Here is a 22,151-nt window from a genome sequence, read left to right on the forward strand (position 1 = left end):
TGTTAAATAAAAATTGTGTATTTAACCATGTTAAATTTTTGTAAAGTAAATTTAAAGCGTTAAATTGAAACATTTAACTGTAGTAAAAAGACTTTACACTTCAAGGGTCATGAATTATCACCAAGATGAAGCACATTTTCTAATTTTTTTGATCATGTGCTTTGGACTATAAATGATATCACACGAAATGCCAAGTAGATTAATTGGAGTATTGATTATAAATATGATATTTTATTATAGAAAACAAAAATCAATCTAAAAGATTGAGTATTTGAGCTAGAAAAATTTCTTTAATATAAATAAGAAGGAATAATAAAATGTCAAGAGATACATCAGTGTAGATATTCAGACTAGTCTAGAGGGTTGTAAAAAAACACGAGACGTAGTTGTTGAACTTGACGTCTCGACGACACATATATATATATATATACATACATACATATATGTACACATGTTTTTCTAACATTAATCAGTGGTATTTTTTTTTTTTATAAAATCGATATACAGGATTAAGCAAAACACAAAGTAGTTCAATTTATTTTGTGCTGTTTTTATAAATTCACTGTTTTTGTGATTTTTAAAGCAAACCTAACAGTATTGATTTCTTCCCAATTTAGTAGTTGGTTCATCAGATTATTTTTATCAACTTAATAGGATAAGTTGAGTTTGAATTTTTTTTTTTTAAACGTAATTTAAATTAAATTGAAATATAATGCTAAAAAAAAAAATTAAGTAACTTCTTGCTGTATTTTTTTGTATTTTGCACTCAATTTTACGATTACTTGGTATTATAGCAATAATTTAAAGTTTACCGGCCAAGTAAATTTTAGCTGAGTCAGCATAGTATGAAGTATCTACGGGCGTGAACGATTAAACAAATTTTTTTTTAAAAGATGAAAAAATTTGACAATTAATTTTTCACATTATTATGTTAAGAGGTATGAGTAATTTTAAAGTGTTATTAAAATATCTCTCTAATATATTTTAATTTTGGACTTTAAATTCCCAGCTTTGTCTTATCCACTAAATCAGTCTGTTGGTATTTCATTTATTTGTTTTACTGCGGATAAAAATACTCAACTTTTTAGTATGCGAAAAATAAACTTGACTGAGAACAGAATTTAATGCGTAAATTTAAATAAATATTACTTAGTTAAATAAAATATTCAATATTAACTTTTGTATATTATTTTTATTATTATTATAATTATTACTCAATTGAAACAGAGACGAATAAAATTATATAATATATTTATATTTTGAATCAATATTTAATATTCAATAAAAATTAATATTTTCTAATAACTAGATGATTTATAAAACTAACGATAATAATTTATCTAATGTTTTATTAATAAACATAAAATAATGGCATTAAAAAATCGTCTATTACAAATATTATTAAAAATATTTCTTTTTAATTATTTTCAATAGGAAATAATTTTAAATAAAACATTAATAATCTTTTCTTTTGTACATTTGCAAATAGTAATAATAATATAAATCCACATTAAAATTATAGTTTACAAATTGGTTTAATTAGTAATAACTATCTGCAAGCTGGTCAAAATAAAAGTATCTTAGAAATGAATCATTCCAATCGTCAAGATTAGAGTTTATCAAATCAGTTATAGCATAGGTCGTTATAAACTACAAACGTTTATTACATTTCGTGTTGCTTTCAAGATGAAGTATTGTAAGTAAAATTCATTACTTAATTATTTATTAATTAAATTAAAAATAAAAAAAAGTGTATATTATTCCATTTTTCTCTTATTCTTCTTTAGTTATATTATTATTAATCTCCCTATGGGAGATTACTTTGTCTTCATCAATGAATGAGACACTGGAGAATTCCAATTCAATCCAAACTGTTTCTAATTGTATGAATGACTTTTCAATGAACTTTTATCAAGTAAGAAATATTTTTATTGTCTGTACTACAGAAATATTAATTATTAATCTAAATGGAAATATCTAGAACCTGATTAACAACCAAGGAAGTAATTTAATTTCTTCACCATTAAGTGCTGGAATACTGGTATCAATGACAGCATATGGTGCACAGAAAAATACTCAGAAACAAATGTTTACTGCTTTAAAAATTCCTGATGATGGTACTTTTGATAGACGTGAATTTCAATCTCTCGTTCACATTCTCAATGTAAAATGGCCAGTCATGACAGTTTAATGAATGAATTAATACTTTTATAGTTACTATATTTCTTATATATTTCAGAGTGTGAAGAAGGTTGAATTGCGAATAGCTAGTAATATTTTTATAGCAAATGAATTTACTGTGAAACCTAATTACATTGATTTACTGCAAGATACATTTAATAGTAAACTGCAAAGCCTGGATTTTACTAAAACTGATGAAGCCAGTAAAACTATTAATGATTGGACTGCAGAAAAAACGAATAATCGTATTAATGACATCATCCAACCAGGTAAACCAATCTTTTCTATGTTAAAGAAAAGAAATATTTTATTATCAACTTCATTTAATTGATAAATTTTTTTGATCGATTTTAGATGATTTACGAGATGCAAAATTAATATTATTGAATGCTATTTATTTCAAGGGTAAATGGGAAAATAAATTTGATCCTTCTAGAACAAAAGCTAAACCTTTTTATGTTAAAAAAAACACTGTAAAAGATAAATTAATGATGAACAGAGTTGCCAGGTTTCGTTATATAGAAGATTCAATACTTGGTGCTAAAATCATAGAACTTCCTTATGAAAGAGATCCAGAGTCTCCACAGAACTATGTCAGTATGATAGTAATTGTTCCAAATGATGTTGATGGATTAGAAAATCTTGAAAAGAAATTCAAAATGTCACATATTGAACTTCTTGATAAAGAAAATTTTGCTTCTAAAATTGATTTGAGTTTACCTAAGTTTACAGTTGAAAGTTTAATAGATTTTAAATCAACATTCGAAAAGGTATTAACTCTATAGACAAGTAATTGGATAAACAAGTAATCAATTGATTGAATAAACAATATTATTTAAACTTACAGATGGGAATGACTGATATGTTTAATAGTAATGCAAATTTTCAAGGGATCGTTGACAATGAACCTTTGAAAGTATCTAAAATTGTTCAAAAAGCATTTATTCAAGTTGATGAAGAAGGTACTGAAGCTGCAGCAGCTACTGGTATGTTTTCTCTTATTCTTATTTTGTTAACTATTCAAGAATTCAAGTAATTAATCATCTTTTCAGCTGTTATGATTGCTCTGAAATCGTACGTAGAACCCAAAAAAGTTACTGTGGATCGTCCATTCTTGTTTATGATTTCATTAAAGTACAATAGTAAAACAATTGTACTATTTCAAGGTCGAGTCGTGGATCCATAGTGAAAAAAATAATGATATTTCTATATGTAATATTGAAAATTTAAATTTTTTGTATAAATAGTATTGTAATAAAGCATTATTGATTATTAAATGATTTTAGACTATGTAGATTAGTGTAAATTTTGAAGATGCATATGCATATAGATACTATAAGATTGGTTGTTAAAATTTCTCCTACAAGTTGTAAAATAAATTAATACATAATCTCATTAAATTTAATGATGATATCATAACTCAATATTTACACAAATTGCACTTTTTCAATTAATGAGCATAATTAACAAATAATTGTATATAAACAGGTGGATTTGAAGATTAAAATTTGATTATTTAAAGGATGCCTAACTGTTCACTCATCAGATGTAAATTACTTCTCATCTGTAATTATAATTATATAAGCAGAGTAATTGAGACTTAACGAAATACCACTTATCATAGCAAAAATGAATAGTAAGTACCACCAGAATATTCAAATAATTACATCATTTATTTTTAGTTTTTGAACTAAATAAGTTCACAGCACAACTGGATGATTGAAAAGTAATATTGATAATTAATTCTTTTTTTTTCAGAATTATTGGTAGTTTTATTTGGAGTAGTTGTGGCAGTTCACAGCTTCTCAATTCCAGTTTCTAGAGATGCACTTTCAGAACATTCATTTAATGTAGAAAGTCCGTCATTAGAAGATTCACCTTCAAAAGATTCACCTGTTGAATATTCTCATTCTGAAGTCCTACCTTTAGAACATGATGATTTAGAAGATCAACTTGCGGGAAGTCTACCTTCAGAGAGCTCACAAGCTGAAGAATCACATCAAGATCAATCAGAAGAGAGCTCACAAGCTGAGGAATCACATCAAGATCAATCAGAAGAGAGTTCACAAGCTGAGGAATCACATTCAGATGATCAACCCTCAGAAAGTTCACACGTTGAAGAATCAGAATCAGAGGATAAACCTTCAGAGAGTTCACCTGCCGATGATTCTCACTCAGAGAGTCACCCAGCAGACAACCCACTAGATACAGAGTTACCTGAAGAAGATTTACATGAAGAACATTTATCGGCTCACGATGAAGACAAAAAAGACGAAGAAGAAGAAGGAGACGATGATCTCCCTGAAGACTATTATGACGATCAGGAATTAAAAGCAGTTTCCAGCGGATTATATCATTTTTCAAGTGAATTTTACAAGGTAGAATTTTTTTTAGTCATTATTATTAAATTGTTGAGTTATATAAGACAGGAAGCTAGGTACTATCAATTACAATATGTGAAATATAATAGTTTCAATGATTTTTTTCTTTATATTTAGAAAACCGCAGCAACCAGAACTCGTAATCTTATTTGCTCACCTTTGAGCGTGGGTGTTCTATTAGCTATGACAGCTCAAGGAGCTCGAGGAGTCACTGAAAAAGAAATGCGCAAAGGTTTGCATCTTCCAGAAGACAGCTCGGTCAGCAAGATTGGATATAAATCACTTATCAGATCAATCTATGTATGAATATACTTGTTCTATTTTTTTCTAATCGATCAAATATGATTTCCCATGTATTATAATTCATTTTGTTTTTTATCTAACTTTTAGGCTGACAAAAAAGTTGAAGTACATCTTGCTAATGCAGTTTTCATGAATGATGAAATAGAAATGACCCCTGAATTCGAAAGTGTAACCACAGAATACTTCAGATCTCCAGTTGAAAAAGTACCATTTTACTTCCCTGATGAGGCCAGTGATGTAATCAATTATTGGGTTGAAGAAAGAACCCACGGAAAGGTCAAGAATGTTGTGAAACCAGGTATAAATTTTTATTCACCTGGAAATTATTGAAATCTATTTTCAACTTTTATCTTTATGTTAATTTAATAATTTTTAATTTATAACAGAGGATGCTTTTGATTCTGAAATGATCTTGCTCAATGCTGTCTACTTCAAGGGTAGTTGGCAATCAAAATTCAACCATGAAAATACTCAAGAAAAGGTCTTTAACATTGATAACAGACAATACAAAAAAGTACCAACAATGTACCAGAAAAATACTTTCAACTATGGAGTTTTACCTCACTTAAAATCTGTATACGTTGAGCTCCCTTATGAGGTATCCTATCAGATGATCATTAATAATTTTAAATAACATCATAGCCTCTAAATTATAAATATTTTATCCTTTATTTATTAGCATTTGGATGAAGATGATGAAATGAGTATGTTCATTGTTCTTCCAAACGAAGTGACTGGTTTGAAGAAACTTATCAATGCTTCAGAAAAAATTAACTTCGAAGAGTTGCACAATAACCCTAAATTGACTACCGTAAAATTATACGTCCCTAGATTCAAGGTCCGAAGCACTTTGAACCTTCAACCTGTATTAGAAAAAATGGGAATGCGTGATATGTTCAGATACAGAGCTAACTTCACTGGAATCACAATAAGCAGACATTTATCAGTGAGTAAAGTCGTCCAGAAAGCTTACTTAGAAGTTAACGAGGAAGGAAGTGAAGCTGCTGCGGCAACAGGTATTTATTATTGACTAAATTCTATCAAAAACTTTTCCAATCAACAGAAATGAGATAAAAATTTTTTTTTGTAGTTGTTGAACTCAGTAAATTGTCAGCATCACTAGACCACGAACAAGAGCCTGTAGAAATGCATGTAGATCATCCATTTATGTATGTTATCTACCATAAGGCAACAAACACTGTTTTATTCCAAGGACACGTTAAATCACCAGCTTTAAAATAAGTACATAATATTCATAAAATCATTCCATTGTTTGTAATTATTTTATTTCAACCAATAAATTCTTTTATCTTCATTTAAATTCATTTGTTCAATCCAATCCTTGTATTGCTATTTTATTTAATCTATTCCATAAGATAACTCAAAAAAGTTAACAAGCCTTGTTTTTAATATTCTTATTCTAATTATAAATACAATGATCGAATATCTAAAGATTAGATGTTCTTAAAAACAAAAAAATTGATAAGGATTGATATGTAATATCAAGAAATACGAATTAGACTATTGATAAACAAAAAATACTTTATATATTTTTTTTTACAATATTCTTTATAATTATTGTAAATAACCGTGTGATATATTTATAGATATTTTAACCTTGAATTATGAAGTCATCAAGAAAAAAAAAACACGGTTGATGGCAGGATAAATACAAGTGGTTTTTCCTCTTATGTATAAGATATTTTGATAATTTGAGTGTGAATATTAAGTTGTTTTACAATGATTAAATACCAACACAATGTACAAAACATTTAAATAAGTGATATTGAATTTTATATAAAAAAAAAAGTATATTAATCATGTACGAATTTTGATAACCCTAACCAGACTGCGACCTTAAAGATTATGTTGTGACAGATGTCACATTCAACACATAATAACTGCTAAGAGGGTCTTTAGAAGAGTGGGGATTACTTATCCAAGTCAAGGATTAAATAGCCAGAACAAATTTTCCTGTGTGCATTATCGTGTTGTACGATAGCGAACGTTCATCGTGTGTAATTAGTTCTTCATTGTAAAAGAAAAAATCATTCATTCAATAAAAATGACCTGCAGTAAGTAATAAATACATTTGAGTTTAATCTTCATTTTTTTTTTTTATAAAATATTTTACGTAATTCGACCCACGATTATCATTCATAAATTAAAACGAGTATTTCTGGTTTAATTTTTCGTAATTATATGGTAATAAAATTTAACCTATTTTTCAGAATTAATTTCCCTAATGTTAGGGATTCTTCTAATGAATGCTAATTTAAATATGATAACGGCAAAATCTGTTCCACAAGATGAGGAAGCTTTACGTGCAGTTTCTACAGGCTTGAGCCAATTTTCATCAGACTTTTATAATGTGAGTCACGAAAATATTATTCATTAAGTAAAAAAATAATAATATGAATGAACCAATATGATAATGATCTTACATGAGTCATAATTATCTGATAAGAATTAACAACTAATTGAATGTTATTATTTTTATAAATAACAAATGATTGAGGAAAAATAATATTTTTGTGATTGTTTTAATTTATTTAGACGTCATCGAAAGCTGAGGAAGGTAATCTTATCTGTTCACCTTTAAGTGCAGGTGTCGTATTAGCTATGACAGCTTTTGGAGCAAAAGGAAATACTGAGAAGCAAATGCGTGAAACCCTTCGTATGCCTGATGGTGTCACAAGTAAAAAAGGATACCAATCATTGATTGATACTCTTAATGTAAATAATTTAATCATTTCTTAAACCTCAAATTCATTAACTGAAAATTTATTTATGATATTTTTTTTATCAACAGGATGTTAAAAAAGTCCAACTTAAATTGGCCCAGAAAATTTATACTGATAACGACTTCGAAGTCAAACCAGAATTTAAAGAATTAACTGAAACTTACTTCCGATCAACTTCAGAAAGTGTTGACTTTGGAAAACCACAAGAAGCAAGTCAAACTATCAATGCATGGTGTGAAGAAAAAACTAATAACCGTATCAAAGATGTTGTATCACCTGGTATGTTATTGAATAATTGACAAGAGTTTATTTTATCTAGGAAGTTTGAACTTTTCTAATGTTTGTTTTAATGAAATATTTACAGATGATTTAGAAGGAGCATTAATAGTTTTGATAAATGCTGTCTACTTCAAAGGTAACTGGGTGTCAAAATTTCCAGCATATAGTACATCACCAAAACCATTCCACGTTGATGAAAAAACTACAAAGGATGTAGATACTATGTATCAAGAGAGATCGTTCAATTATGGAACCTTGCCTGAACTTGATGCTATCTATGTCGAACTCCCCTATGAAGTAAGAAATAAAAAAATATTTTTAAAAATTTATTATGATCAAATTTCTGATAATAATTGATGTTTTTTAATAAAATAGCATGAAAATGAAGATGATTCTATCAGTATGTTTATCATACTTCCAAATCAAGTAGGAGGTTTGCAAAAATCTACAAATAATTTGGATAAAGTTAACTTCCAAGAACTTCATAATAAACGTCAAAATACTCTCTTACGATTATTCATGCCCAAATTCAAAATTGAAACTACACTCAATCTCCAATCAGTATTAGAGACAATGGGAATGAGTGATATGTTCACAGATAATGCTGACTTCCGTGGTATTGCAGATGCACCTCCATTAAAAATTAGCAAAGTTATTCAAAAAGCTTTCATTGAAGTTAATGAAGAAGGAAGTGAAGCTGCTGCTGTTACAGGTAAATATTTTTCTATTTCTCTTTGAAGATAGTGAAAGAAAACATTTCTATCAATTTCAGTGCTAAAATATTTTAACAATTGTAATATTTAAATTTCTTCTTTGGATCCATGGTACCAATATCCTATCAGATTTCTTCTTCCTAGAAACATTTAAAATAGTATAAATGTTAAAATAATTTTATCACTGAAATTGAAAAGAAGCTTTATTTTTGATGATCCAACATTCAGAAATCTCATAAAAGTCGAAAGCTTAATTAGCAATAAATGCCTTCATTTCAGCGGTGATTGGCATGGAAAGAACCGGTCTGTTCTTACGTCCTGAACCAATAGTCCTCAAGATTGATAGACCATTTAATTATGCTATAGTTCATACATCAACAAACACTGTCCTATTTCAGGGCCATATTTATGTGCCAAAAAATTAACTCTAATCAATTTTAAAATCATCAATAATCATGAATTTCATAATTATGTAAAATGAGTTGGTGAATGTCAAAAAAACATTTAAGGATTCTCTTTTTCCAGCTGTGATTGGAGTTCCAACTTCTATAATAATATATGATCCACCACCAATTACCGTGGAAATTAATCGACCTTTTATGTATGCCATTCATCACGCTAGCACTAATACTGTGCTATTTCAAGGCCATATTAATGTGCCCAAAATCTAACTTAACTTTATTTCAAAATTATCAATAGTCATGAACTTCACGATTATTTAAAATGAGTTAATGAATATCAAAGAAACATTTAAGGATTCTCTTTTTCCAGCTGTCGTTGCAGTTCCTTTCTCAGCTCCAATATATAATCCACCACCAATAACTGTGGAAATTAATCGACCTTTTATATATGCCATTCATCACACCAGCACTAATTCTGTGCTATTTCAGGGCCATATTAATGTGCCAAAAATCTAAATCAATTTAATTCCAAATTGATGAATCGTTATAAATTTGACGATTATTTAAAATGAGTTTGTGAATTAAGGATAAGCATTTAAGGATTCTCTTTTTCCAGCTGTGGTTGCAGTTGCAATGTCAGCATTTGTATATGATCCACCACCAATTACTGTGGAAATTAATCGACCTTTTATGTACGCCATTCATCATACTAGCTCTAACACTGTACTATTTCAAGGGCATGTACATTTACCATCTATGAACTAATGAAGCAAAACTAATTATATAATTTTGATGAAACAAAACACCAGCCTAAATAGATGATAAATGTATGCAATTCATTATTTGTGAAATTCATGACAAAATTTATGTGATAATTAATTATTTTATAAACTAAGCAGATGTAAATTATTGTTATTAAATTATTTATGAATAAATAACAATTTCTAATCAATTTGCATCATTTTTTATTTAATTTACAATCCTGAATTTTTTAAATATTTATTATTCAATTATTTTACTAAAAAAATGCATCAGCAGATACTTGTAGGTACAATGACAATCAAGACCACATACCTGTCGATAAAGTAGTAAATTTTGTAAAGCTAAAACGAAAACATTGAATGAGCATCAAGAAATAAAAATTGAATGGGAAGAGTACTAAAAACATCCTACGACGTAATAAGATGACGTCATGCGCGTTGAAGTAGCAAAAGGCGTTGTTAGTTGTATTGATATATGAGTGAAACTGCAAAGAGACGCCAGTTTGCCGGCAGATTCTATCAGAATAGCGTCGATTGTAGCTGTCATTGATTAGTCTATATATAACTTTCAACAAAGTTGACAATATTTTATTAAACTAAATATTATTCTACCCTCAAACCATCATTATAATGGCTGCTTTGAAGAATCAGAGTTTACAAGTAGTTGCAAATAGTTTGAGCAAATTTTCAACAGACTTTTACAAGGTATTTCAAAGTATTCATCAATAATTATTTACATTTTTATTACGTAATAATTATTTTTTTATCATCATATAGACTTTGTCAGAAAAGGAAACTGCTAATTTCATATGTTCATCAACGAGTGTATCAATGGTATTATCAATGATATCTTTTGGTGCTGATGGTAACACAAAAAAAGAATTACATCAAGCTTTATATCTTGATAATGACAGTCAAGTCACTCGTAATGGATTTCAAGTTCTCATTGATATTCTAAACGTAAGTGAAAAAATTTTATTATGACTTCAACTGTCAATTTAATTAATGATTGAATTAATGGGATCCAGGCAGTGAAAACAGTCGACCTTCGAATGGCAAATAAAATATTTGCAGCCATAGGATTTGAAATAAAATCTGAATTTCAAGCTATCTTAGAAACCTCATTTCGATCAGCATCAGAGACTCTTAATTTTGATCAAGCTCAAGAAGCTTCCAATACAATCAATCAATGGTGTGAAAATAAAACCAACAATCGTATCAAAGATGTTGTTCAACCAGGTTAGCTATTTATCAATATTATCTGATGTTAGAGATATACATTTTAACTGATATAATTCTTTCATGATACTGATAAAACAAAAGTGAGCAATTGATGATTCAAATTCAGAGAAAAAATTATTGATTCATTAATTTAATATATTACAGATGATCTTCAAGGAGCAATGCTCGTTTTAGTCAATGCTATTTATTTCAAAGGAAATTGGGTTAAAAAATTTGATGCTAATCTTACAAAGCCTATGCCTTTTCATATTAATACAAGAGAGACCAAGGAAGTACCAATGATGAAAAGAAAAGGTCGTTATAATTATGGTGAAGTACCTGGTCTCAATGCTGTTTATATAGAACTGCCCTACGAGGTAACACTCATGATCACAGATCTTCAATCTAATTTGTCAGATAAATTTAATGAATCTTCCATAACAGAATAAAAGTGAAGAGGATTCAATCAGTATGTTCATCATCCTACCAAATGATATTGATGGACTAAAAAATGTTGAAAATGATTTCCATAAGGTCAATTATAAACAGCTTCATGATAACAAATATTCTACAGAAATTGATTTACAAATGCCTAAATTTAAAATTGAAAGTAAATTTGATCTTCAAGATTCTTTGATGAAAGTAAGTATTTAATTATCAACTATTATTTGGTCTAAGATAAATTTTAATATCTATTTTTTATCTTTAGATGGGAATAAATGAAATGTTTGATAATCGTGCTAATTTTTCAAAAATTAGCAATTCACCTTTGAAAGTGAGTAAAGTAATTCAAAAGGCGTTTATTGAAGTTAATGAAGAAGGCAGTGAAGCTGCTGCAGTAACAGGTTTGTATCTTGTTCATTATTTATCAGTATATCTAATTCATTATTATAATTATATATTTTTAAATATTTAATTGAAGCAGCAGTTATGATGTTAAGATGTAGTATGCCACGTCCACCAATGGCTGTGGTTGTGGATAAACCTTTTCATTGCGCTATTGTTTCTACAAATAGTGGAATACCACTGTTTAGTGCACGTATTGCTGATCCGTCTGTGACCTAAATTTCCAATTATCATAATATTCATTCTGTATACATGTCTTACTTTAATATCTGAGTTCATTGATATTAATATTTTTTTTATACAATTTAATAAAAAAAAAACAATCTAAAATAATTACGATTTTTTTATGTTATATTTATTCTCTCAAATAAATATATTTAAATAAAAATATAAAATTTTTCATTTATATTATTTATGTTTTTTTTTCATGCATCATGATAGTCTTTAACTCGTTTCTTTCCTTTTCCTTCACTATTCAAGCAAATTATTTTAAAAATATTTGCACTTTACTTTCTGTTATAGCGGGAATAGTGACAACGTATTGCCTGCCTTTGCCACCAATGTCGGTTACCGTGGACAAACCGTTTCTTTGCGCAATCGTTGCTATGAATACTGGCCTGCAACTTTTTAATGGACGTGTCATTGACCCAACAACAACTTAATGTTTTAATATTTTTTTAAAACTATTTTTATATGATTATATCTTTTTACGATGATACTTAAAAATATAAATAATATTTAAATAAATGAAAATATATATCATTAATCAGATAACCTGTGATACTACCAACTTTGTTTAATTATTACCCGTTGAAGTAACATGAATAATTAGTTGAAACTAATTAAGAACAGTCACCTACTTTTCAACAAATTTCACAGTATTCTTAACATTTCTTCTTAAATTATAATATATGTATTTTAATACATATATTTAAATTGACATTGTGATAAAATTAAATTGAAATAATAGAAAGCTAATATTTAAAATTAAATAATTAATTAAAGTTTATGAATTTTGGGTCTGTAGGATATTTTTTCAACCTACATGGCTTTAATATTGATTATTTATTTTCAATAAACCCATTCCTATATATATTACTCTGATCACATTGATTACTTGCTCAGTTTAATTTTAGTTAGCTTCCATTTCAGCATGAATTTTCGTAAGTTAAAATTATTATTAATCTCCTGTTGTGTCACAAGATTAATTTTTATATTTTTTTGAATAAAGGAATAGTATTGATCAGTGTCCTTCTAACAACTGTGCAGTCAGACTCTATTCTAGAAGGACCTAATGGAGTGTATGAAATTATTAGATTCCCTGAAAATTTTTTTGCTTCTCGTTTATATGAGGTGATTGAAAAAAATTTAATATCATTCTGTGTTTATTATTTAAAATCTAATTAAAAATTTATAATTAATCTATTTGATATAAATTTATTTTTTAGGTTTTATCAAATTCAACAACAGGTAATTTTGTAATTTCACCACTTAGTGTTCATATGGCTTTAGCAGTGTTAGCACTTGGAACACGTGGTAAAACTCTTGATGAATTACGTCCCCTTTTACTCGATGTACCTGATATGAACACAATAAATGACTATGAAGTAATAATGCCTGTTGAGGTGAGAAATTTTTTTTTCCCATTTTTCAACTATAATTTATAAATTTATTTATTTAATAATTTATATTTTCAGGTATCAAGACAAGATAACTTTCACGTAATGAATCAACTTTTCATTGATAACAAATTTAAAATTCTTCCTGAATATCGACGTGCTGTTAAAGTTTATAGATCTGGGATTACATCTTTAGATCTTACCAATTCTAAGAAAGCTAGTCGTGAAATCAATGGACAGTGTGAAAAATATACTAATGGCAGGATAAAAAATTTAGTGTCAGAAAGTAAATTATTAATATATATTTTTATTAGCAAAATCCTGGGTAGTAATTAAAATCTGGTCCTATTCTGGAGTTCTAAAGGATGATCAGGTCCATATGTGACCATATTTCATTGCTACTTAGGATGCTTGATAACAAACTATTTTATTTATCATTTTATTTTATTCACTTGTAGAAGACGTAGCAAATGCTGAGTTAATTATTGCTAATACCGTTTACTTCAAAGGCACTTGGATCAATAAATTTCGACATTCACGAACATACCCTCAAACTTTCTATCTTAATCAATTTGAGAAAAAAAAAGTCCTAGCAATGCATCAACGTAATACATTCAATTGTGGGGAGCTTCCTGAAGTTCGAGCTAAATATATTAAACTTCCATACAAGGTAAGAAAAAAATAATTATTGATAAATCATGAACTTATTAATGTTACATTGTTTTGACATAATTATTTTAATTGGTTAAATTTCCAGTCTTATAATAAAAACCAGACTTTGAATATGTACATTATCGTACCAGATAAATATGATTTGACATATGTCGAGGAGAATTTTGACAAAATAAATTTCTTTGAATTAAATGCCAGCAAACAATTAAGCAAAGTTGATTTGTCTTTACCAAAGTTCAAAATTTCAAATCGTTCCAATTTGCAAAAGACTTTAGAGAAGCTAGACATTAAAAGAATCTTCACCAAAGAAGCTGATTTTACAGGGATTTCGAAATCTTCAAAATTACACGTGGACAAAATTGTTCAAAAAACTGAACTTGAAATTGATGAAGATGGAAGTGAAGCTGGAAGTGCTACAGGTAATTCAATCAACTTTTTATCGAAATTCCTAAGAAATCTATCGTTCATTCTAGTCATGAATGAAACACACTATTGATTGATTAATGAATTTTATTTCAGCTATTATTGATGTGACATCATCTCCACCAAGAAAAGCTCTTCGTAACGTTAGATTTATTGTTGATCGTCCATTCATTGTAGCCATTACAGTTGATGAGTTTATAATATTTGTTGGTCGAGTTGTTGACCCAACAAAATAAAACAAGTATTAACAAATTTAATTTATTTAAAAATTACGTCATGTTCATGTTAAAAGTATAGATGTGTAAGAATTTAATAATAAAGCTTTGAAGTGATATTCAATTGTGCTACTATTTTTTTGTTCTTGACCTGATTAGTTGATTAAATAAAGTATAAATCCGTAAATTCTTTATTTCATGATTGTTGTAATATTCAAATAATAATATTTTCAAACACAGCCTTATCTTTATACTGGTTTCGATTACCTTTTCTATCTGAGTGTATGATTTCAAGGTAATCAGTTCTTAAAACTGTGTAAACATGCAACAGTTACAATTGTATCAAACGATGATTGTTAAATACTTCAAAGAAGTCTACTTTTTCTACATATTAGTAAAAAAAAAAAAAAAAATAATGCCAAGGCCAATAATTACAAAAAAAAAAATGGTTAATTACATTAGATTATTTTAATCAGATGTGTAAAAATATTATCAACACATTAATTGTCATCTCTTCGTTTAGATTTTTCTTTCATTTGTCTCTCTGATTATTCTCGTTATTTCACAATGTATTTTTTCTATTATTATAAACTCGTTACTTAAAACTGCAGTGGGGATAATAGTTAATTGATTAAATAATAAGACTGATGAATTAGAGTCTCCATTCATAATAATTAATTTAATAATCAGTCAATGAAATGAAATAAACTTTAAAAAAAAAGTTTAATACTATTACGTTCTTATGTCAATTACTTCAGTTTAACTCCCTCTCTTTTATTAACATAATCAGATTAAGAAAGACGTCTTTCTTTAGTCAGATAGATTACATATCCCTTCTCTAATAGTTTGATAAATAAATAGAATCGTGGATATTTCTATAAAACCCCGAATTTTTTTAAAAAAATCACTTTATGCATTCTCACGAGTGTAGCATCAGTATCAAAATTTATAATTATATCAGTGAATTGAACTAAAGAAATTATTTAAAATGAATCAATGTAAGTATTGCTTGAAGAATAATATTAAAATATTTAATTAAATAATTATTTTAAAAATTTTCTAAAAATATTTTACATTACAGTGAATTTAAATATTTTTATATTTATTGTTAATTTTGTGATTGAACCAATAATGGTTTCTGCTGATTGGAAGGGAGAGTTATTAAGTATTTTCAGACCAGAAGATACTTTTGCTGAGTTTTCAACTGAATTTTCTAAAGTAATAAAATAATAATTAATTGTTATCAGTGAAATAAATTTTTTTAATTTACCTAATATTGGATTAAAATTTTTTTGTTAGGTTGCACTAAAAGATAATTCAGAGAATTTTGTATGTTCTCCAATAAGTATCATTATGCCACTAGCTATGATTACATATGGAGCGGCTAATGAAACGCAGGAAGAATTAATCTCAAGTCTGCACATTCCATCTTATTATACAAAAAAACGGTCACTACATGAAAGTCGGAAAATCATGAGAAATCTTAATGTAAGTTTTATCCTCGTATGTAGGCTAAATAGTTATATATAATGATTTATTACATTAATAACAGTAATTATTAAAATTATCATTGATTTAACAAAAATTAATTTGCAGAGTTATAATGATATTGAATTATATTTTGCTAATAAAATTTATGTATCGAATAAATATTTGATTAAACCACAATATGAAGAAATAACAGAGAAATATTTTCAATCTAAATGTGAAAGTGTAGATTTTGAAAAATCTCTAGAAGTTGAAGAAAAAATTAATAATTGGTGTGCAATGAAAACTAATAATAAAATCAACGAAATAGTGAAATCAGGTAACTTGTATAAAATTTTAATAAATATAACTGTCATAAAATGATGATTAAATATTGACAATAAATAAATAAACGGTTTTTTTCAGCTGATTTCGACGACATGACTTCTCTAGTTTTAGTGAATGCTATTTACTTCAAAGGATCATGGAAGAAACCATTTCATCCTGATGAAACTATTTTACGACCATTTTTCGTCAATCCAAATATTACTGAAGAAATTCCTATCATGCATCAAAAAAATGTATTCTGCTATGGAACTATTCCCTATCTTGGTGCGAATTTCATCAATCTTCCATACAAAGTAAGAATAATATTTATATTATAAATTATTTTTAGAATTTTAAAGCCATTAATATTTTAACTGAGTTTTTAAAATCGTTGAAGGCATCAACAATATCGAAAGAAATAAACATGCATGTTCTTCTTCCTTCAAATAATTACGACTTGAATAATATTGAAAAGAACTTACACCAATTACATATAATTGATTTTTATCGTTATTGTGAATCGACCCTTGTTGATTTATTATTACCAACTTTTGAAATAGAAAACAAAATCAATCTGCAAAGTTATTTGAAAAAGGTAATCTAATTGCATATAATATTAATAATTAATTAATATAATCTAAGTTTAATTTTTGAATTTTTTCTTTAGCTGGGAATTAGTCGAATGTTTACAGACAAAGCTAATTTTACTAATATTTCGGAGCAGCCAATGAAAGTGACAAAAGTCATCCAGAAGGCATTTATTCAAGTAAATGAGAAAGGTAGTAAAGCTGGAGCAGCAACAGGTAAGAGGATTTTCTGATAAAAATTTTTATGAATGGAAAATATAAAAAATTTTATCTTTTATTTTGAAATCTGAAGAATTCAATGTCTAACCAAAAAATTTTAAAATTCAAGCTCTACAAATGACCAGCCGGAGGTATACAGTATCATCAGACGCCACATCTTTCCACGTCAATAAGCCATTTATTGTTATTATTGCTACCAGAAACCATATTCTCCTAACAGCTAAAATTATCGACCCAGTAAAATGAAATTCTTTTTTTATACTTTTTGATATTTTTTATCTATTTAATGGCTTGCAAAAGTATGTATAGTATTTATTTTTTACTCATTAAATAAATATGTAAAGTTTTATAATAAATAAAATGATATTTTTTTATAAAATATTTATTCAACTATCCTACTAATGACTTTAATAGTGGCGAACAATAAAAATTAGAGAAGAATTTCAGAGAAGAGGCTAAAATGCCTTTGGCAATTTTTGCTTAGTCTTTCATCGTAGGAATGCCACGACTATATCAAAAACTTGTAGCCAAAATAACTGGTTGGCAATGTAGTAAGACACATATTACGTACATCATAGTCAACTATATATAAATTGTATATTCTCATTGAAAATTCTAATAATCTTTCAACCATAAAATACAAAATTCTAATTTTAAAAGTCTCAAATTATTTTTAAATTCATATATAATTTAATTAATTTAATTAAATTTAAGAGATAATTTATAATTAAAACCATGAAATAAATAAAAAACAGTAAATAGAAAAATGAAAATTCATAGGAATAAATTTTATTTTAACCGAAGAAAAAATAATTCTCTGCTTCGTTTCACCTGAGAGACCTTCACCTTGACCTTGAAGAGCATCAACCGTCCTAGCAAAGGTAAACCAGAGAAAAGAGAGATTTTGTGGTTGACATATAATGCAATATTTCCGCACTTGCGTAACTAACTGCTTTTATTTTGCAAATCATATAATTATATTCCTATATAATTGACAATAGATCAATTTCTTTGAATGAATTTGTTTTTAGTACTCACATATACTAACATATAAATTTCAATACTTTTTTTCAAGTATATTAAATGATTAAATAAACTATGAAATTTACATAACAAGTTTTTCATGATCAAGAGTACATGTATTGATGTACTGTTATATTTGTGAAGCATGAATGAAAGAATATAATATTGAGTTTGTTAAATAAAAGAACATGAAGCTAAATGATGTATAAAATGGTAATAATATATCATGGTTTTTCTTTTCGTAAAATTTATGAATTTATAAAATTAATAAATTTTGAAATGAATAAAAAAATCTAGATTGGGTACAACAAACTCTTATGAATAGTATATGGATCTCATTACTGAATTGCCTAGTCTGTCTTACAGTCTTATGTAACAATAAAGAGTATAATAGACTGTAGGCGTGGTAATCCATTACATTGACCAACATTTTCACGAGATAAGAAGGAAGACACTTATGAAGCGAACATAATTAAAATTTTTAATTAAATATCACACATATTTTTATAGAATCAGTAGTGAAATAAATTGATGGTTAGTTAATTAAAACTGTTTATTCAGTGGCGATAGTCGATGGTAATTAATTAATACCTATTTAATGTGGTAATTAAAAATAATGATATCAAGAAGTGAGGAATCTGAATAAAGTAATTTAGAAAATTATCCTAGGATGTGATCCGAGAATCCGTTGCACATTTGCACAAGAAAGAATTATTTTATGCAAACATGTGATATGAAGTAATATTACAGTTATGACGTTCCACCTACACAAATTTGCTCCTTTTAAATAATTTTAATGTATGGATTCCTTGCCATAAATGATATGCGTATAAATTGCATAGTTTTATGATCATTATTGATATATACACTCCATTTTATTGGAATACCCAGGTGCAGCACTTGTATAATGATCACACGGTAATCACAAATTATTTTGAGTTTTGTTTACTCACCAATTTATTTTAGAAAGTAAACAAACAACTCTAGTACCCAAAAAAAATGAAAACAATGATGACACTCACCTGAAACAAAAAAATTTATTTTGTGATTAATCATAAAAACTATTATCATACATAAATAAAATGAATAAAACTTTAATCTTAGATTTTTAAATGTGATATATGATGTAATAATTTATTATATTATAATCTAATGAGTTGACAAGGATTTATATATAATAACCTTCATTCATACATTACTAAAAAATTAGTCACAGGATGTTAATAGTAATCAAATTGGCTGAATAAAATTGTACACCTCATGATCCAATATCAAATATACACCTGACACGTCACTGATAAAGTGATTAAAATGATAATATTTTCATGAATTGTAAAAAGAATCGATAAATGCCTACCTAAATTTTGCTGTTGATCATAACCAGTAAACATTACAATAACCATTTTTCCAATAAAGTTTACACACTTTTTAGTTTTTAATGATCACTGTAATTATTCCTATTAATAATTATTATAAAATCTTAATGATAAAATAAATTAACTATCGACCATACGAATATAAATAAGCTATTTAGTCATTCACTGTAATGTAATAGCAACTTTGAATATTTAATACATTCGTTATGAGTTTAATAAATAAAGTAACACAGATGTACACCGTATGATTGCTCAAAACATAGTGAGCGTATGAAAAGTATGAATCAACCCCTACCGCTATCTAACGGTCTTCTGATATCATCCCCACCTGTCTACCCTATATACAACTATCCATTTATTATACCTGCCTATCTATCTATAAACCCATTATCATTACAAATTAAAAATGTCATATTTTTTTTTTCTCTATTATTGATCACAAGACTTTTAAATATATACTCATCCAAACAAATTCTTCATATTAAATAATATTTTATTGACGTTTCGCTAATTAGTACTTCATCATAAAAGATAATCTTCATAATAGATGTGCTACATAATTTTTTTCGTCTGATAAAAAAAATGAGCTGAGAATGAACAAGGTGATAATGACGATAATAAGTTAGTGTCTTGCAAAAATATACATTATTCATTCTTGGAGTAGATCAGTTTAGTCATTTTTAGACTAAACTCTCATCTCCTTCTTTAAACATCACACTATCAAGTAAGATTGCCAAGAGAATAGTAGAGTGGAAAGTGCAGTTAGTCACGTTTAACAAATGTACCGATGACGCACGCGCCAATTTGAGCCGATTGAACACAGTTGGAATTGTCTGTGTCATGCCGCCGTTCTACTATCTGTCAGTCTATCACAAGGCCTACTTCACACCCGGGACGACGAAAGCTAGCGAGAAAGTAGGGTTTTGTGATAAGCAATATCAAACTATTTATTAAAAATCAATGTTACCGTTAATTTAATTGTGAAATTTATCATTGTAAATACCAACATTATTATTATTTAAATTAATTTGATGTTTAAAAAACAACTATGTAAGTAAAATGATATTGATTTTAAAATTGTTTGAGGGCAAATTCATGATGTGATGAAGGAAAGGGCGGAAGCACTAGGCAATGACCATGTAGAAATACAAGGTTATGGTTGCTGCACATTTACTTTACTTCCGGTTGATCTTGAGAAAGTTCAAAATAAATAATTACTGTTTTTTTCGCTCTCCAAATTTAGGCATAAAATTTAAATTAAATCATTAAAAAGATGAAAACCTAAAACTAGAAAGAAAAAAACAGAAATTAATTAAAGCTTTAATTGATAATAAAAAAAATTTTTTTTATGAATGTTTAATAACATAAATAAACCAGTCAGACAAGACATTCAATCGTTTTAACAGTACAGATCATTTATTCCAATTTTTGCTGTCATCTTAACAATATTTCTATGATTGATAACGCCTTTACATATCACGCAACGTATATTTATTTCGTGTAACGGAGGATAACCGCAAGTTCGACAAAGTACAGCAATAAACGATGAACTAACCGACAATTCAAATGCATCTATATTACACTGGTGAGACATGCTGTATAATTTATTGATTTTTTACGGAATTTTTATATATTAAAACAATTCCTATTCCTGTTTAAATATTTCCTTTTACCCAAGAATGATTTTTTTTTTTAATATAAACAACCGTTTAATTAAAAAAAAAATATATTAGAAAAATTAAATACATTAATTCATTTTTATCCTTATGATGTGTCGATCTATCAAAACACGCCTACTATAATTGAGAATAAAAATCTTTTTATTTTACACTTTTGTTCCTATTTTATTTTGATCTATTTCTGCATGCAATCAAGTTAAATGAATGATTAAAGATTGAAGAAAAGCAGGATCAAAAAGGGGCGCGGCACGACGATGTAAATTGTAACCAAGGGGTGTGTTCTATGGATAGAAGCTTAAAGTAAGTATATGAGGAAGAATGTACATATAACGTTAAAACAAGTTTTACAGGTGCTATTGACTACTATTGACAATTTACCTATATTCATTATAAGATTGAATTTATTTCTAAGCATCGCAATTTTTAAAAAATAAACACTCCAATCTTTTTCATCTCAAAGTTTGTTCAATATGTGATTGAACTTTCTTTTTATTTCCGTGTAGGTATTTTTTTTTGTAGCATAAGAAATTTTTCTTCATCATTATAACATAGTTTATTTCAAAACATTAGAGGAAAGATGTGAATACAATCCAAGTATGAGTCAAAATACTCTTCTGGAAAATTCTCTTGGAGTAGACATGACTCTTGAATAAATGTTAGTATTGTTTTAGCTATTATTTGATATATTAGTAAAAGATCTGACTAATTTAAATA

The 22,151-nt window shown here is 27.4% G+C and overlaps 4 protein-coding genes across 4 annotated transcripts; all 4 read left to right on the forward strand.

Annotated features, from left to right (window-relative positions):
- Positions 1 to 1,569: 1,569 nt before the first annotated feature.
- Positions 1,570 to 6,186, forward strand: LOC118064593 (uncharacterized). Its single transcript, XM_035079294.1, has 14 exons — positions 1,570 to 1,696; positions 1,788 to 1,915; positions 1,982 to 2,164; positions 2,240 to 2,450; positions 2,536 to 2,951; positions 3,029 to 3,167; positions 3,234 to 3,366; positions 3,482 to 3,525; positions 3,940 to 4,559; positions 4,680 to 4,862; positions 4,953 to 5,163; positions 5,252 to 5,463; positions 5,545 to 5,881; positions 5,956 to 6,186. Exons 1-14 carry the CDS (start codon positions 1,687 to 1,689, stop codon positions 6,105 to 6,107), a joined length of 2,979 nt encoding a protein of 992 aa, XP_034935185.1. The 5' UTR covers positions 1,570 to 1,686; the 3' UTR covers positions 6,108 to 6,186.
- Positions 6,187 to 6,687: 501 nt separating this feature from the next.
- LOC118064601 (uncharacterized) lies at positions 6,688 to 12,150 on the forward strand. The gene is made up of 14 exons (XM_035079307.1): positions 6,688 to 6,940; positions 7,097 to 7,236; positions 7,422 to 7,601; positions 7,678 to 7,888; positions 7,974 to 8,185; positions 8,264 to 8,600; positions 9,619 to 9,764; positions 10,391 to 10,468; positions 10,541 to 10,723; positions 10,792 to 11,002; positions 11,150 to 11,361; positions 11,429 to 11,626; positions 11,694 to 11,829; positions 11,907 to 12,150. The coding sequence occupies exons 1-14, from the start codon at positions 6,931 to 6,933 to the stop codon at positions 12,047 to 12,049; spliced, it is 2,397 nt and encodes a 798-aa protein (XP_034935198.1). The 5' UTR covers positions 6,688 to 6,930; the 3' UTR covers positions 12,050 to 12,150.
- An 833-nt stretch (positions 12,151 to 12,983) lies between these two features.
- LOC118064609 (serpin B4-like) lies at positions 12,984 to 17,605 on the forward strand. The gene is made up of 13 exons (XM_035079320.1): positions 12,984 to 12,993; positions 13,062 to 13,183; positions 13,279 to 13,455; positions 13,528 to 13,735; positions 13,908 to 14,119; positions 14,207 to 14,540; positions 14,641 to 14,750; positions 16,059 to 16,173; positions 16,444 to 16,566; positions 16,653 to 16,867; positions 16,951 to 17,148; positions 17,221 to 17,356; positions 17,469 to 17,605. Exons 1-13 carry the CDS (start codon positions 12,984 to 12,986, stop codon positions 17,603 to 17,605), a joined length of 2,097 nt encoding a protein of 698 aa, XP_034935211.1.
- On the forward strand, positions 14,114 to 14,840 carry LOC118065079 (plasma serine protease inhibitor-like). Its single transcript, XM_035080134.1, has 2 exons — positions 14,114 to 14,540; positions 14,641 to 14,840. The coding sequence occupies exons 1-2, from the start codon at positions 14,234 to 14,236 to the stop codon at positions 14,778 to 14,780; spliced, it is 447 nt and encodes a 148-aa protein (XP_034936025.1). The 5' UTR covers positions 14,114 to 14,233; the 3' UTR covers positions 14,781 to 14,840.
- Positions 17,606 to 22,151: the final 4,546 nt, after the last annotated feature.

This window comes from Chelonus insularis, unplaced genomic scaffold, assembly GCF_013357705.1.
Source record: "Chelonus insularis isolate UGA/USDA-ARS -01 unplaced genomic scaffold, ASM1335770v1 contig_117_pilon, whole genome shotgun sequence".
In the NCBI taxonomy this organism is placed as follows: Eukaryota; Metazoa; Arthropoda; class Insecta; order Hymenoptera; family Braconidae; genus Chelonus; species Chelonus insularis.